Here is a 13,935-nt window from a genome sequence, read left to right on the forward strand (position 1 = left end):
GTCTCTTAAGTGACCGAGTCCTTAAACTGGCAGCTTAAGGGTGAGGACGATACTAGCTTGCTGTTTTCATCACAACCGAGCAGGAGTCTATCCGATAATTACCGCTTCTCACGAGCACCTCCAACGTTACTCAGCTGCTCTGTCAAAGAACTTTCATTGCAACTAACATCAGTCTCAATTTCAATAGCTTTGCTGACAGCTGACTCTTTCCACTGAAGGCCTGGTGCAGCCTCAGGCTAGCTCTTCCAGGACTACTGCCATATGGCCAATGTGTCAGTACCACCAAATATTTACGCAGAATTCTGTAGCCAGACAGTTTAGTGTACATGTGTGTGTTAATCTCTATAATCAAAAAGGGAGGTTTTCCTGTCTTTGTCTCACACTTGCCTCTCCTACATACACACACACACATACCCATTAAGTCAATGTCAACAATGCATTCTTCCCCTGGATGTGATGTTTGATTTGCACACATTTCAGACTAACAGTCAAAGCAGAGAGTGTATAGCAAGAACGAGCTTAGAAATAGCTTAGATAGTCAAAATGTAAACTTTTCTAATCTTTCCACAACATCAAGAGTTCTATAGGCATAAAATACATTTTCATTAAGAATCATTAATAACTCCATTTTCATATTCTAGCGCGAAACGGTATGCGTTCTCGCCCCTTCGCACTATGATTTGTGTTTTCTGTCTCCCTCACTCTCTCGCTCTGGATTCTAGTATTGGTGTTACTCTCTGACACCTAGGCGAGACAAGCCAGGAGAAATGTGTTTCGCCCCTGCGTCTTGCTTCATTTGGAGCCTGTTTTCTTTACATATACATGCCCCTGAAATAACATCTCCAGGCCTTTCGCCCTTCTCTCACTCCCTCTCTCTCTCTCACTCCCTCTCTCTCTCTCTCTCTCTCTCTCTCTCTCTCTCTCTCGCTCTCTCTCTCGCTCTCTCACTCCCTCTCTCTCTCTCACTCCCTCTCTCTCTCTCCCTCTCTCTCTCTCTCTCTCTCTCGCTCTCTCTCTCGCTCTCTCTCGGTGTGCAGTGCCGTCCCTCGAAAGGCCGCAGAAGAGGCTACTGCTGGTGTGTGGATAAGTACGGGCAGCCTTTGCCTGGCTACGAGAGCAAGGAGCAGGGCCAGGTCCACTGCTACAGCATGGAGAAGAAATGAAACACGTGGGAGGGTGGAGGAATGGGATTGGGATCTCCTCTGAACGAATCCACAGCGAAGTGGGGGGGAGGTTTTTTTTTTTTGTTTTGTTTTTTTAAAGGTGCCGGGCTATCTCTGAGCGCCCCACCGACCAGCTGGAGCGCGGACTGGTCATCCGGGTCACTTTCACACACGGCCAGAGTGGAGAGAAGGCGTCCGGGGGTGGGCAGAAGGTCTGCACTGTTTCCTCTCAGCATCACACCCCATGAGAGCATCACAAAGAGACTAACAAAAGACGTTGCATTTTTAAAGTACCCTTTAACCTTTGCGAACGCAGGAGCGTAGATGAAGGAGTTTTTGGTCGTGCCATATATGCGTTCAAGTCAGAGTACGGTGCTGAGCTGTTCTTATGTTGCTGTCGTGACTAACAACGTCTCTGTCATAGCCTCCCCCCTCCACCCCCCCCACCCCCAGGCTCCACCTTTGTAAGGTAGGACCTCTGGAAATAGGCCACGCCCAGCGGTGTCTTGGGCCACTCCAGCCATTGGCTCCACCTGAAGCACAAGCACTTGATGCACTTTGACCCCTCGCTGAACGACCCCCATTGATTGCAGTGTCAGTGCCTCACCAGAGTAACACTTAAGCTTAAGAGCATTAAAAATCTCTATTATGAAATTCTACTAATTGATGCTATACCAGGACCTGTTAAATCACATTGAATGGCCTTTTCAAAAAGCCATTTCAATGCAATTTTTCTTTTCATTGATTTTTATTTGCTTTTGTTTACTGTGTGTGCTTGTATGATCGCTTCTTGACATGTTAAGCACTTGGGAGATTTACTATATGTCTTTTTGATGCCTATTCTTTCTGCTCTTTACAGTTAGCTAGAAGGAGGATGGAGTATCTAACTCATCAAAGCTGTAGCATACAGTGTGCTTCTCAATGGATTCCAAATGAATATACTTCCCATCCAGATCTTTGGTGCACTAATATGCATAACAGAGCACTTAATGGTGTGGCTCCCAATGCTAACTATGCTGATTGTTGTCCTTTGAAGTATATTTTGTCATATAAGTGCTATGTCCTTTTGCGAGTTTGAATGTGACGGAAATGCAACGTCTTGCGTTACTGCTGCATAACCGGTGCACTCCGAAGCTCTGTCCCAATCGCTGGCAAGACTTTTTCTCCCAAGAATCCACGCCTTAACCCTTTCAGTGCTGAAACGTGATGACCAGTGATTAGCGGTGCTCCGTCTATTCAGATATTGCACCCTGACCTACAAGGTTACGGATCCGCATGGCGACTGTGTGTGTCGTAATGCAGGGAGGGCATGCGAACTCATTCTGGCTCTGGACCCGTCCAGTCGCTCAGTAGCACAGAATCGGTCAAATGTTCGCGCCCCCTCGCCCCCACCGAATGCTAAGAACAACAACAACAAAAAAAAAACAAAAAAAAAACCACAACCCGAGAGTAACAACTTCAGAAATATTGGTGCTAGAGCCTTTCTGGTTTTCATGACTTGATTTTGGGGGAGGAGCATTAAGGTATACTTTGCTGTCGGCCTTCTGTTATGTTGTGTATCATTTTGATCGAAATTTCTATTATGTCTGGCCAGCGATGTGTCTAAAGAGGCATGTGAACTTTACTTTAAAACATCAAAGTTATTTATCTAAGAAAGAGGTATAAGCTGATCCTAACCTTTTCTTTCTTTTGAAAATTAAGTGACTCAATGATTGCACAATGGTCAATAGCTAGAACTCAACATATCTTTGGGAATATAATCACTAAAGAGTTTTTAGATATTTTATCGATGGTGCAGTGTGCAAAGTCTCAGTGATTAGTTCAGAGATGGTTCTGATCTCAGTTGAGTGGTCTAATATTAAACATCTTCAGGTTTCTTAGGACTTTCTCTTGACATAAACTACTAGAACTAAGCTAAATTTTAGCTAAGCTGATCTGAAGTTCGGCCTTTGGCTTAAATAACATTTGGGCTAAACTCCGTGTTTAACTCCATTGGTTACGATTAAGCTAAAAAACAAACTGAATGTTAAAGCTGAGCTGATGCAAAGCTAGGAGTGAGAGCTACACCTAAGCTAATATCAAAGAAAAGCAAAGATGAGCTAAGACAGACCTGCCAGCCTCGTTGTGCTGTGCAGGGTCGCTCTTCTCCGCACGTCTCTTTCAAGGATCTCTCCGTTCACGGGTAATTGTACTTTTTTTTTATCATTTAAAAGAATTTTGTTTCTTTAAAAAAGCTTTTCAAGTTACTAAACTAGATATTACACATTTATGCCTTTCTACAAGAAAGAAAATGTTTTGTTCAAATATAATTTGTATTTAATATCTTTTTTAAATAAAAATAAACACTATTTTAATGTACACATGACTTTATGTTTCTGAATGGATGAAGACGTTGGCATTATTACTGTACATGACCTCCAAATGTGATTTGTGAATAAAGTAGTGGGATCTCACAAATCGATATCTAGCGTGTAGAGGAATGAAGAGGTAGAATTCTGACTGGACCCAGACCTATGATAGGAATCTGTAGTCCTCCAAAAGAAAGGGAAAAAACCTATGGAAATTTGGTCCATCAAATGCATTGCAAAGTGAATAAAAAAAATGAAAAATGGCTCAGTACATTAAAACCACATGACAACCCATGTCAAAGACCTTATTTTGTGCTTTTCCCAAAGAATATATTTGATGACGCTGTTGAGAAAGTTTACATTCACAAAACAATGTACATTGACAGCCCTGGCACTAATGTAGACTTCACAACCAGGCTTTCTGCATTCTGCTTATTACCTAAATTGAGAAGATTTCTTGATGGGATGTGTTTGACTCCTATAACTCCCATCTGATTACAAATGTCACTGTCACAAATTACTAGTAAGGAGAGACGATTGCTTACCTCCATTTGTTCCATTTCTGTCTGAACCGGTCCATAATATCATGTAGCTGGCGCAAATAGAACAATTCATAGAAAACTACATTAACTGAGTGATGGAAAGTATTGTTTACCTCGCCAAGTCTGCCAAACCAGCATATGCATTCAAGGGTAGCACCTAAATGACATTTCTCATTGGACATTACTCAATGGACATTTCTCATTGGACTTTTCTCATTGGACATTACTCATTGGATGTTTCTTATTGGACATTTCTCATTGGACATTACTCACTGGACATTTCTCACTGGACATTACTCGTTGGACATTTCTGATTGGTACTACATGTGTGGGTACAATCGTTTATATGTCTAAAAGTGAAAACGATGAAAAAGGTGTAGGGGTGATGTCGGAGGGATGTCTCACCCAGGCAAGGGGGAGGGGCGTTTCTGTGCCAGACCAGCACAAACAGAGAGCAGGTCAAAGGCACTGCAGAAAGCAGAGCTCAGTTCCACCCTAAATACCGAGCTAAAGTTAGTGTGCAGCTCCATGTGAGATTTCCACGATAAGGGCACACAAACACATTCACACACACGTACACACAAATAGAGCTCTGCCCACAAGCAGTTTTAAAAATAGACCAGATAAAAACATTATTGTGATTTTGTAAAGTGTACTATGTGAAAGTGGGGGGGGGGGAGAGAGAGAGAGAGAGAGAGAGAGAGAGAGAGCTCATAGGTGGTTTACGTTGACATTATGTGTCTCGCTGGACTCTGGCAAAAAGTTTCATGCTTTCACTCACAGTTCATTGCAGCTGAGCTACACGAATTTATTTCAGGACTTGTTATCTGACCCCACAGTGAAGACTTATATACTGTATAAATATCTTTTTCCACAATTTATTACAATTAGAATTTAATAAAAATGCATATATACACTGATCAATTGCTTTGGAGTAAAACAGTTGCAGGATCCAATTTCCTCACAGTGGAAAGTAGAGAAACTGCATCGTTAAAACGAGGGACTACCCACAGAATTGACTCCACTCAACTTACAGCCATCAAATACAGTCAGAAAACTCTCACATCGATCACGTTCACACAAACAGTTTCAAAAGTGATTCGCACAGTCACAATCACACAACCTCAAGTGGTCCTAAAGTTCAACAATCTTCAGCAACACTGGCAAAAAAGCTGTCCAAAATATCAACACAGATATAACAAATCTTCAAAATCAGAGGTAGGAACAGGCGGTTACCCGTGTCAGGAGCTGTGAAGACCAATACCCATCATGCACTGCTAAATAAAGTTTAGAATCATGACAGCTAAATTTCTGTTCAATGTGATTGGGTAATTTCTTTTTCACAAAGAAAATAAGAAAGTAATTAATATAAGAACAAGGACGCTTGGAAAGTTATTACTGCAAGAACAGGGATGTACGGAGCATCATTAGTATAAGAACAGGGATGTACGGAACGTCATTAGTATAAGAACAGGGATGTACGGAACGTCATTAGTAAGGAACAGGGATGTATGGAAAGGTGTAGGCAGTGACAAAGCGGTTTGGCCATGCAGTGCTTTTTTCCATTTAGATTCCTCCCAACAGCCACTTAGGAAGGTGAGACTACTGACACTATTAAAACACACTGAACACAAAAAACTTTTACACTATACAAAAATAATAATAAGGCATAAGGAATAAATATTCTTATTGAAAAAATATGAATACATTCAGTTTAAATAAATATACATGGATGCTTTATGTAAATATAGACATATTCGTTAACCCTTTGAGAGAGAAAAAAAACATTTTCTATTTTGGCAGGTTTAGTGAACTAGTATTCACCAATTAAAAATAGTGTACCTGAATCAAAGAACACAACGTAGTCTACAATAAATAAATAGAAAATATTAAAAAAGAAATCAGTGGCATAATATTTTGCATGTATGTATCTGTGTGCAGCTGCAGTCCACTGGTAGAAGAGTTCCTTAGGGCCCGTGTGTGTGTGTGTGTGTGTGTGCGTGTGTGTGTGTGTGAGGGGTGGAGGGCGGGGGTGATCAGTGGTTGAGTTCCTGGGGGCACTCAGCATCTGCAGGCAGTTCACTTGATCCTAGAAGCTTTTTTCCATTCCAGGATGACACGCACCAGCATTTCCCCCTCTGACCATCCAGAGACGATTCACACTGCAGAGAAAGACGCGTGTTTAACTAGGGCTTCAAGCATTCCCACTGGAAAGTGTGCCGCCTGCACACATGCGCGCGCGCACACACACACACACACACACAAAATGCTGGATTCCCCTCCAGCATGTCACGATAAAGTGTTTAACACCAAGTCACTGTACAAGTAGCATCAAGTTACCTTGCAGCATCACACAATGACATCAGTCTAAAACTAATACGCAGTCTTGGTGCTGAGCATATAGTCCAGTTTACGCTTTGGAGGGTGTTAATTACTTGTTAAACTCGAGTTATTATTCCAGTTATATAGTGATCAGTAACACACACACACATACAAGGTATTTATATACTGATACAATGAGAATTATTGGAACATTTGGCGTACCTGTTTGGCTTTGTAGAGCCCGTGTTTATCACAGTTAGGCAAGTAGAATCTTGTCAGCTGGTCTTCCAGCTTCTGTTGAGATTTAGCGATCTTCTCCAGAGCTCTCTGCAACTCCACATGGCAGGGACCCTGGGAAAAAGGAGGTAAAATTCATATTATGATTGTTGTGGTTTGACTCATGGTAATGTGCACTGTTGTTTGGATTAGGCCTAAATGTTTAAGACTAATGTAATCTACACAGTGCCCCTTTTCTATATCTTTTTTCATTAGTATCCTATGTGATAATACAATTATCAGTATTATTCAGTACGGTTAATATTGCCCCGTTGGAGTTTCACAAAAAAGTTTCGCTACGCGCCATGAAGCCCTAACAAAAAAGTGCTCTCCTGCCCTCTAGTGGTGCGAAATGCTCCCAGCAGGTCCGTGTCCGCGTGTTTGATTTACTTAACAATAATACGTTGAAACAAACAAATTTCAAAATAAATTACACCACTCCTCCCACCTGTTCAATATGTTTCCTCCGGATGGTGTTCACTTTGGATTTCATGCTTTCCTGAGCTCCAGCGGCAACCCTCGGATCAAAGGGCTTGACGTGGCCTGGCAGGAGGAGAGGAGAGGCGGCCTCGGTACCTGCCGTAGCCCCGTTCTCGGACTCAGCGGGATCTGGAGGGGGGGGGGGGGGAGTCCCAAAATCACACTGTCACTGCACGCCCACATACACATACTGCAGTAATTTGAAAATGCTGACGAAATCTTATTAAGGACTGCAACCTTACATCCAGCTAACGTGTGTAATATCGAGCGCTCACACAACATTTACACTTTCAATTAAAAAAAACTGTTTTAAATGCATACAACGCTATTTACCCTACATGTTGTTAAATACAGATTTTGCATTCGTGTTCTCCTACCGAAAACCAGGCTATGAGCGGGTTTTGTGACAGGCTACCTGGCGACAGCTGAGTTTGGCTCTGTTCGTGTTCACTGAGCTCCGTGCAGAGCGCTTGGCCTCGAGTGAGCGCGTGCAGCGGACGGGGCTCTCCGGGTCTCGGCAAGCAGCGGAGACCGGAGCCGCACGGCGCGGTGTAGATCCCGCAGGAGTCGCCTTTCCTCAGCGCACAAGCAGAGCAGCAGCCGCAGCCCGGCTCGGGCAGCACCTCCTCGCAGCGGGCATCCACCGCCGGACACTCAGCCACCCGCTCTGTGGAACACGGGGCGCAGCGAATCGGCTCCTGCCCTACGACCGGGGAAGACCGAACCCTCGGGGCGAAGAAGAGTGCGCTAAGTGCCGCCACCCGTAAAAACTTCAGAAACAATCCACTCATCCCAAAGCGATAGTCTGGATATCTATATAAATATCTATATAAATAAATGATTAAGAATGAATTTCGCCTTGCTTCTCTAGGCTGCCCGCTGTCCTCCGCGCACCGGCTGAAATGACTAACCGCACTCTTCGCTGGGTCGCCGTATTTATACGCGCTTGCAACCGCTGGCACGTTGATGTTTGACGCGCTGACAATATTAATGATTTGTGAAAAGCAGGAGCAGGGATGCCGCTCGCCTCTGATTGGATAACGCAGATCTGTCGGGGCACTTATTTTAATAGAACGCGCAAAATGCGTCAATATTTGTCTTGGGACGTATAGAGCTAGAACAGAACAGTCACGCTGTTTACATTTGCAACTTGCGTGACAACGATTTAGCAGAGAAAATGATCTCCATTTGCTTATTCAATATCTATCTATCTATCTATCTATCTATCTATCTATCTATCTATCTATCTATCTATCTATCTATCTATCTATCTATCTATCTATCTATCTATCTATCTATCTATCTATCTGTGATTGATTGATGAACAGCTGACAGCTTCGCTCACCTTATAACTTTTTTTCTATACTGATGTATGGTTATTAGACAAAACAATTAATCATCTATTTTGGAACTTGCCCAATAATACTTTCCATTCCTAAACTTTTTCCTCTTTGGAAAAACGCTTCAGAAACTCACTCATGATATCCAGATCGTTCAGATCGCGTATTTCTGATGGGTCCTATTGTCCAACCTGTCTGACTGTATAAAGCTTTGTTTTAACACCCGCCCCCCGCCCCCCGCCCCCCGCCGGGTCACGAGCATGTCGCCCATGAGGCGCGAGTCCGCGCACGCCCTTTACCCGTGCCCGGGCGCGGTGGTACGTGACCTTGCGCGCGGATGGACAGGTTCGTGTAGTGAACGAAGGGAGCCAGTTTCCTGCCGCGCTCCGCACGCACGCACGCACGCACGCACGCGGCGAGGCCGACATGCCCACGGACACGTCTCCTTCGCGTCTTTTGTCTGCCCGTCTGTCCTCACCATGCTGTCAAGGACGTGGCGCACGTGGGGTGTCGCCTCGCGGAAGGAGTTATAACAAAGACCTTCGGCGTGCAGGGTACCGGCTTCTTCGGAGCACGTGCAAAACCGTCCTAGTGTTGCATCAGTTTTTTTTTTTTTTTTTTTACCTTAAACACTGCCACGGGACTGAAGTGGACGCCGGAGGAGCCCCATAACTGTGCACTGCTACTGTAAAATGTAACTGATGGCCCCAACCCTCAAACTGTTGCGTGCTCTAAAATACTCTACTTCTCTCCGCCAATATACCTTCCATTACAAATACGTCCATTCGGTTGTTGTCGAAGAAATTGGATACGCAGCTCACACCACTGGGTTTTAAAAAGTCATGAACGTAAAGTATTAATCGAAAACACAATTCAAACATTTGTATAGCTGCATTCTAGTGCTCTCAAAAGCTCAGAACGGATGAATCAGCTTTTATTAAAAGATACACTATGTATGTCTATGATACACTATGTATGTCTAGGATATACTATATATGTATGATATACTATGTATGTCTATGATACACTATGTATGTCTATGATACACTATATATGTCTATGATACACTATATATGTCTGTCCTGTTCTGTTAGTCAACACGAATTAAGGAAATATTCACTAGTTAAGCATTTTATGCCGTCCTGTTAAAGAAACACTGTTGCTCAGCTGTGGTCGGAGGCTACGGGGGACTGATGGAAAGATATCATTTGTTTTCATTTTTTTAAATGTCAGGACAGGACGTATCATTAATGCACATACAAGTCTTTTATGAGTGGCTGGTTTCATTCCATACTTTACTATTCCAACCAGTGCCTTGCTTAACATATACTAACATATACACACACACACACACACAAACACACACACACAGACACACACACAAAGGATAGACAGTGCGTTCAGTGCACTAAGCCTTGTGGGAGTGTGTCTGTGTCTCCGTTCACATCACCTGAATATCTCCAGCCCCTGGGCAGAGCATGTCGTGACACTCTTTTACGAGCTTAACGAGGTCAATCCCTTGTTAGGGAAACTTTTGCCTGTGGAGTAGTAAGAGTGGGAAGTTCTTTGCTACTGAGTTCTTATTAGATGGTGAGAGTTTGCTTACTGCCTGTCCCCTCGATCCCCACAAAAAACCTATGCTGAGTCTTGTAGGGTCAAAGCGCCAGACCCCACACACAGCAACAGCATTGAGAAAGAAAAGGCTGTGACGCTAACACGTCAGATAGATGCAGTGTGTGCTGTTGTTCTCTCTCCTCCGACCCTCGTCTGAGGACAGGACGTTGCTGCCGTATACGGTAATGTAAACTGCTAAAGGAGTCCTTCTGTTTAATGTGAGGGGGTCATCTGGGAACTGGAAAACACACACCCACACACACACACACACACGACAACTCGGGAAATGTCCACAAAAACATGAACACAAAAACAGACTTCATATGTGTACTGGTCAATTTTAATTTTAAATGATTTTATACTTGTATGTGACTTTTCATGCTTCTACATTTATTATGCTTCATCTTATTCTCCCCTACTCCAGCTCCATTTACACGACAATGCCCTGCTGAAGTTAGTTTGAGTTTTAGAGTTCAGTCTCCTGGTTAGAAAGAATGCATAGACAAACTTGAATACATTTACCAGAACAAAGAAACACAGTTCATTAAAGAAAGAAGCAAATACAAACCGATACTACGATAAAGAATGAATAACCAGGACAGTGGAAGCGTTAGCGTTACTAATTGAAGTAAGATGACACGCAAAGCAGAAGTTACATTCTTGATGATGACAGCAGTAAGCAAGAACAGGCGTCCAGGGTAGACTCTGTAGGGTTTAATACTAGTTACCCCCATGTTCCAGTTTCATAACCTTCAGGCAAACACATTCCATTGTTTGCTGTTGACAGAAGTTGAAGATATCCAGTACATGCGTGATGTAGTGGGACACTGTGCCTGGATGGTCAAGGGCTTGATTGAGTTAGGTTTGCCATTCAATAACTCAATAGCTTAACTGTAGGTTAGTTTGGGGGTATTTTATAAAGTGTCTTTGATGCAGCTGACTGAGAGCTTAAAACAGCCAAAACTCCAAGCAGAACACCATCCCATTCCCTCTGTAAAACGCTTCCTGACTAGAGTCAAAGCTCAGGTAGGGAAAGTGTTGGGGTTGGTCCTTCCTTGCCTCATGAGACTCAACAGCCTCATATGAGGACATTTGGAAATACTGTGTGAAAATAAACGCCCTGTCTTCATACAAGGACAGCGCTTTTTTTTTTCCTGTTGGAAGACAGACGTTAGCAGATGATTCTAGTACCAAATAACAAAGAGAAAATCATTAACATTGTCCAGGACTTGACCAAAAACACACACATAAACACACACACATAAACACACACACACACACACACACACACACACACACACACACACAAACACACACACACACACATAAACACACACAAACACAAGCATATGCGCGCACACACACACACACACACACACACACACACACACACACACACACACACACACACACACACACATATAAACACATGCATACACACACATACACACAAACATCCACTCACATAAGCACACGCACATACACACATACATCCACATAAACACATGCACACACACACATACATGCGTACATACACGCACACACACACACACACATATGAACACACACACACACACACACACACACACACACACATAAACACATGCATACACACACATACACGCAAACATCCACTCACATAAGCACACGCACATACACACATACATCCACATAAACACATGCACACACACACACACACATACATGCGTACATACACACACACACACATATAAACACATACATACACACATACACACACACACACACACACACATAAACACATGCATACACACACATACACACAAACATCCACTCACATAAGCACACGCACACATACACATACATCCACATAAACATATGCACACACACACACACGCACACATATCCACTCACATAAAGAGCTTAGTTAAAGCCAAAACAATGTACTGTAAATAAAAGCCAAAACAATACACTGTATACATACACACACACAAAAATACCACCTTGTACACACACATATACACAAGGACTTGGCTTGAATTTCTTCATCATGCTACCCATGGAATTTTGTCTGTGTGGACACACATACATATATAGACACACACACACGTTAAAAAAGAAACTGTACTTTGTGTCCAATTCCCATTTCTCATCACAGCATGCATTTCCATGTATTCTTTTAGGAGCCTTTAATCCTGATCTATACAGATTTATTACATATATAATTTAAAAATCACCCAGAAGAATCTACTGCACATGTAATGACTGGTCCCACTAATCTGCACGTACAACACCTGTGAATTAACCTGTTGTTACACAGCATTTGTTTTTTAATTAATCAGATATCCAACTGCAGTACAGCAATCACTGTGCTGTTATGTGTGTGCCTGTGCATATGTGTGTGCCTGTGCTTATGCGTGTGTGTGTGTGTGTGTGGGAAACCCTTCTCACATGCACTCCCATGCAAAGGCATCCATTGTGTATGACTTCCTCTGGCTCCTCACTCCAGCTAACATGGAAATGGCTGAAGGAGAAGTGTTTATTTGAGTAATGTTAAAATCCAGGCATAGCCAACCTTCGGTCATATACATAAACACCCACGTCCACAGCACACACACGTTACACAATGGTGTGCACTGGTCATTCATTCACTCTTAGCATGTATCCTTGGACAAATGTTAGCACCATGCAGAAGAGCGTTACTAGACTTTCCTGCAAGTGACTCAACATCCCTGATAATCTGAAAGGAGGTTGATTGGTACAAAAATCCTGTTCTCAGTGTACTTCTGCAATGTCGCTCTAATGTTTCCCCGCTATAAGTCTCAAATACATGCTTCTGCCATATGACATATACACCATCAGTTCTGTAATTGCAGTATCTTTAAATGTTAGCTCCAGGAGAGGCAGTCTCCATGAGAAACAGGTGGCCTTCTCACCATCTTGTTGCTCGGCTGACGGAGTCTGAACGTTGCCCAAAATGAGGCAACTTTCAGGAGGCCTGTCCACCCTACTACTCTGTCTTCCAGGTTCTAAAGTGCGCAGTTCCTGATGATACCCCGCGTCATTCCCAACTATCTCCGTTGAGCAACTCAAACAAAACATTCCAGTCAGCTTAGAAGTCCCTGTCTCCTGACACACTTGTTGCTCCGGACTTCCTGCATAGTTTCTGTGCACATCAACAGCCCCGTAAAAGTGAACGATGCCATATTTGAGAATCTGACTAATTTGCCCTTTATATTGTCACATGAACATATGATGCAAGAAGCATGGATGTTCTAGTGGTGGAAGCCAAAATTAATGTAGTTTCATGATGGTTTCATTATGATCTTCATTATGGTAGTTTTATTTGACTATATTCTATAATGATTTGGATTTTATAGATAGATAGATAGATAGATAGATAGATAGATAGATAGATAGATAGATAGATAGATAGATAGATAGATAGATAGATAGATAGATAGATAGATAGATAGATAGATAGATAGATAGATAGATAGATAGATAGATAGATGGTAGAAAGAGGAAGAGCAATAAAATATCACCACATGGCCCCTATCATACATTAAATACTAACAATCTTGTTGTGCAAGTATAACAGTGTGCAAACCAGAATCCTTAGTGAAACTGAGAGTGTTTTTGAGTGGTAGGTGAAACATAAACAGGCATAAATGTACATATTTGTGCTGTGTAAGGGGTCATTTACCCTCGGCTGGTTTGCACAAGACCAATCTGCAGAGTGGGACGCAAGTCGCTTGTGTGCCTGTTTCATAGCGCGATTGCAAAATAACGAAGGAGATTCTGATCCTTACACAATACAGTGACCCATCACATATGTGTTGTAAAATTAAAAGAGCAAAAACCCCTCTGA

General features: G+C 42.7%; 2 protein-coding genes across 2 annotated transcripts in view; one reads left to right on the plus strand and one right to left on the minus strand.

Annotated features, from left to right (window-relative positions):
• Positions 1-2,620, plus strand: part of igfbp3 (insulin-like growth factor binding protein 3) — a 13,347-nt gene extending 10,727 nt beyond the window's left edge. Inside the window, exon 5 of the mRNA XM_035524011.1 lies at positions 1,038-2,620. Within this exon, the coding sequence (XP_035379904.1) occupies positions 1,038-1,163 (126 nt within the window). The 3' untranslated portion in view covers positions 1,164-2,620. The remainder of the gene's footprint in view (positions 1-1,037) is intronic.
• igfbp1a (insulin-like growth factor binding protein 1a) lies at positions 2,533-8,023 on the minus strand. Its single transcript, XM_035524012.1, has 4 exons — positions 7,547-8,023; positions 7,100-7,260; positions 6,598-6,726; positions 2,533-6,215 (listed from the first exon to the last, which is right to left on the minus strand). The coding sequence occupies exons 1-4, from the start codon at positions 7,920-7,922 to the stop codon at positions 6,090-6,092; spliced, it is 792 nt and encodes a 263-aa protein (XP_035379905.1). The 5' UTR covers positions 7,923-8,023; the 3' UTR covers positions 2,533-6,089.
• Positions 8,024-13,935: the final 5,912 nt, after the last annotated feature.

The sequence above is a fragment of the Electrophorus electricus genome, chromosome 3 (genome assembly GCF_013358815.1).
Source record: "Electrophorus electricus isolate fEleEle1 chromosome 3, fEleEle1.pri, whole genome shotgun sequence".
Classification (NCBI taxonomy): domain Eukaryota; kingdom Metazoa; phylum Chordata; class Actinopteri; order Gymnotiformes; family Gymnotidae; genus Electrophorus; species Electrophorus electricus.

What these genes read in the sequence shown, in the direction of transcription:
- igfbp1a (XM_035524012.1), bottom strand. Translation starts at nt 7,922, where the DNA reads ATGAGTGGATTGTTTCTGAAGTTTTTACGGGTGGCGGCACTTAGCGCA. An exon ending in GGAGGAAACATATTGAACAG is followed by an intron (nt 6,727 to 7,099) that starts GTGGGAGGAGTG and finishes CCTTTTTCCCAG; the next exon opens with GGTCCCTGCCATGTGGAGTT. An exon ending in GGCTCTACAAAGCCAAACAG is followed by an intron (nt 6,216 to 6,597) that starts GTACGCCAAATG and finishes CTTTCTCTGCAG; the next exon opens with TGTGAATCGTCTCTGGATGG.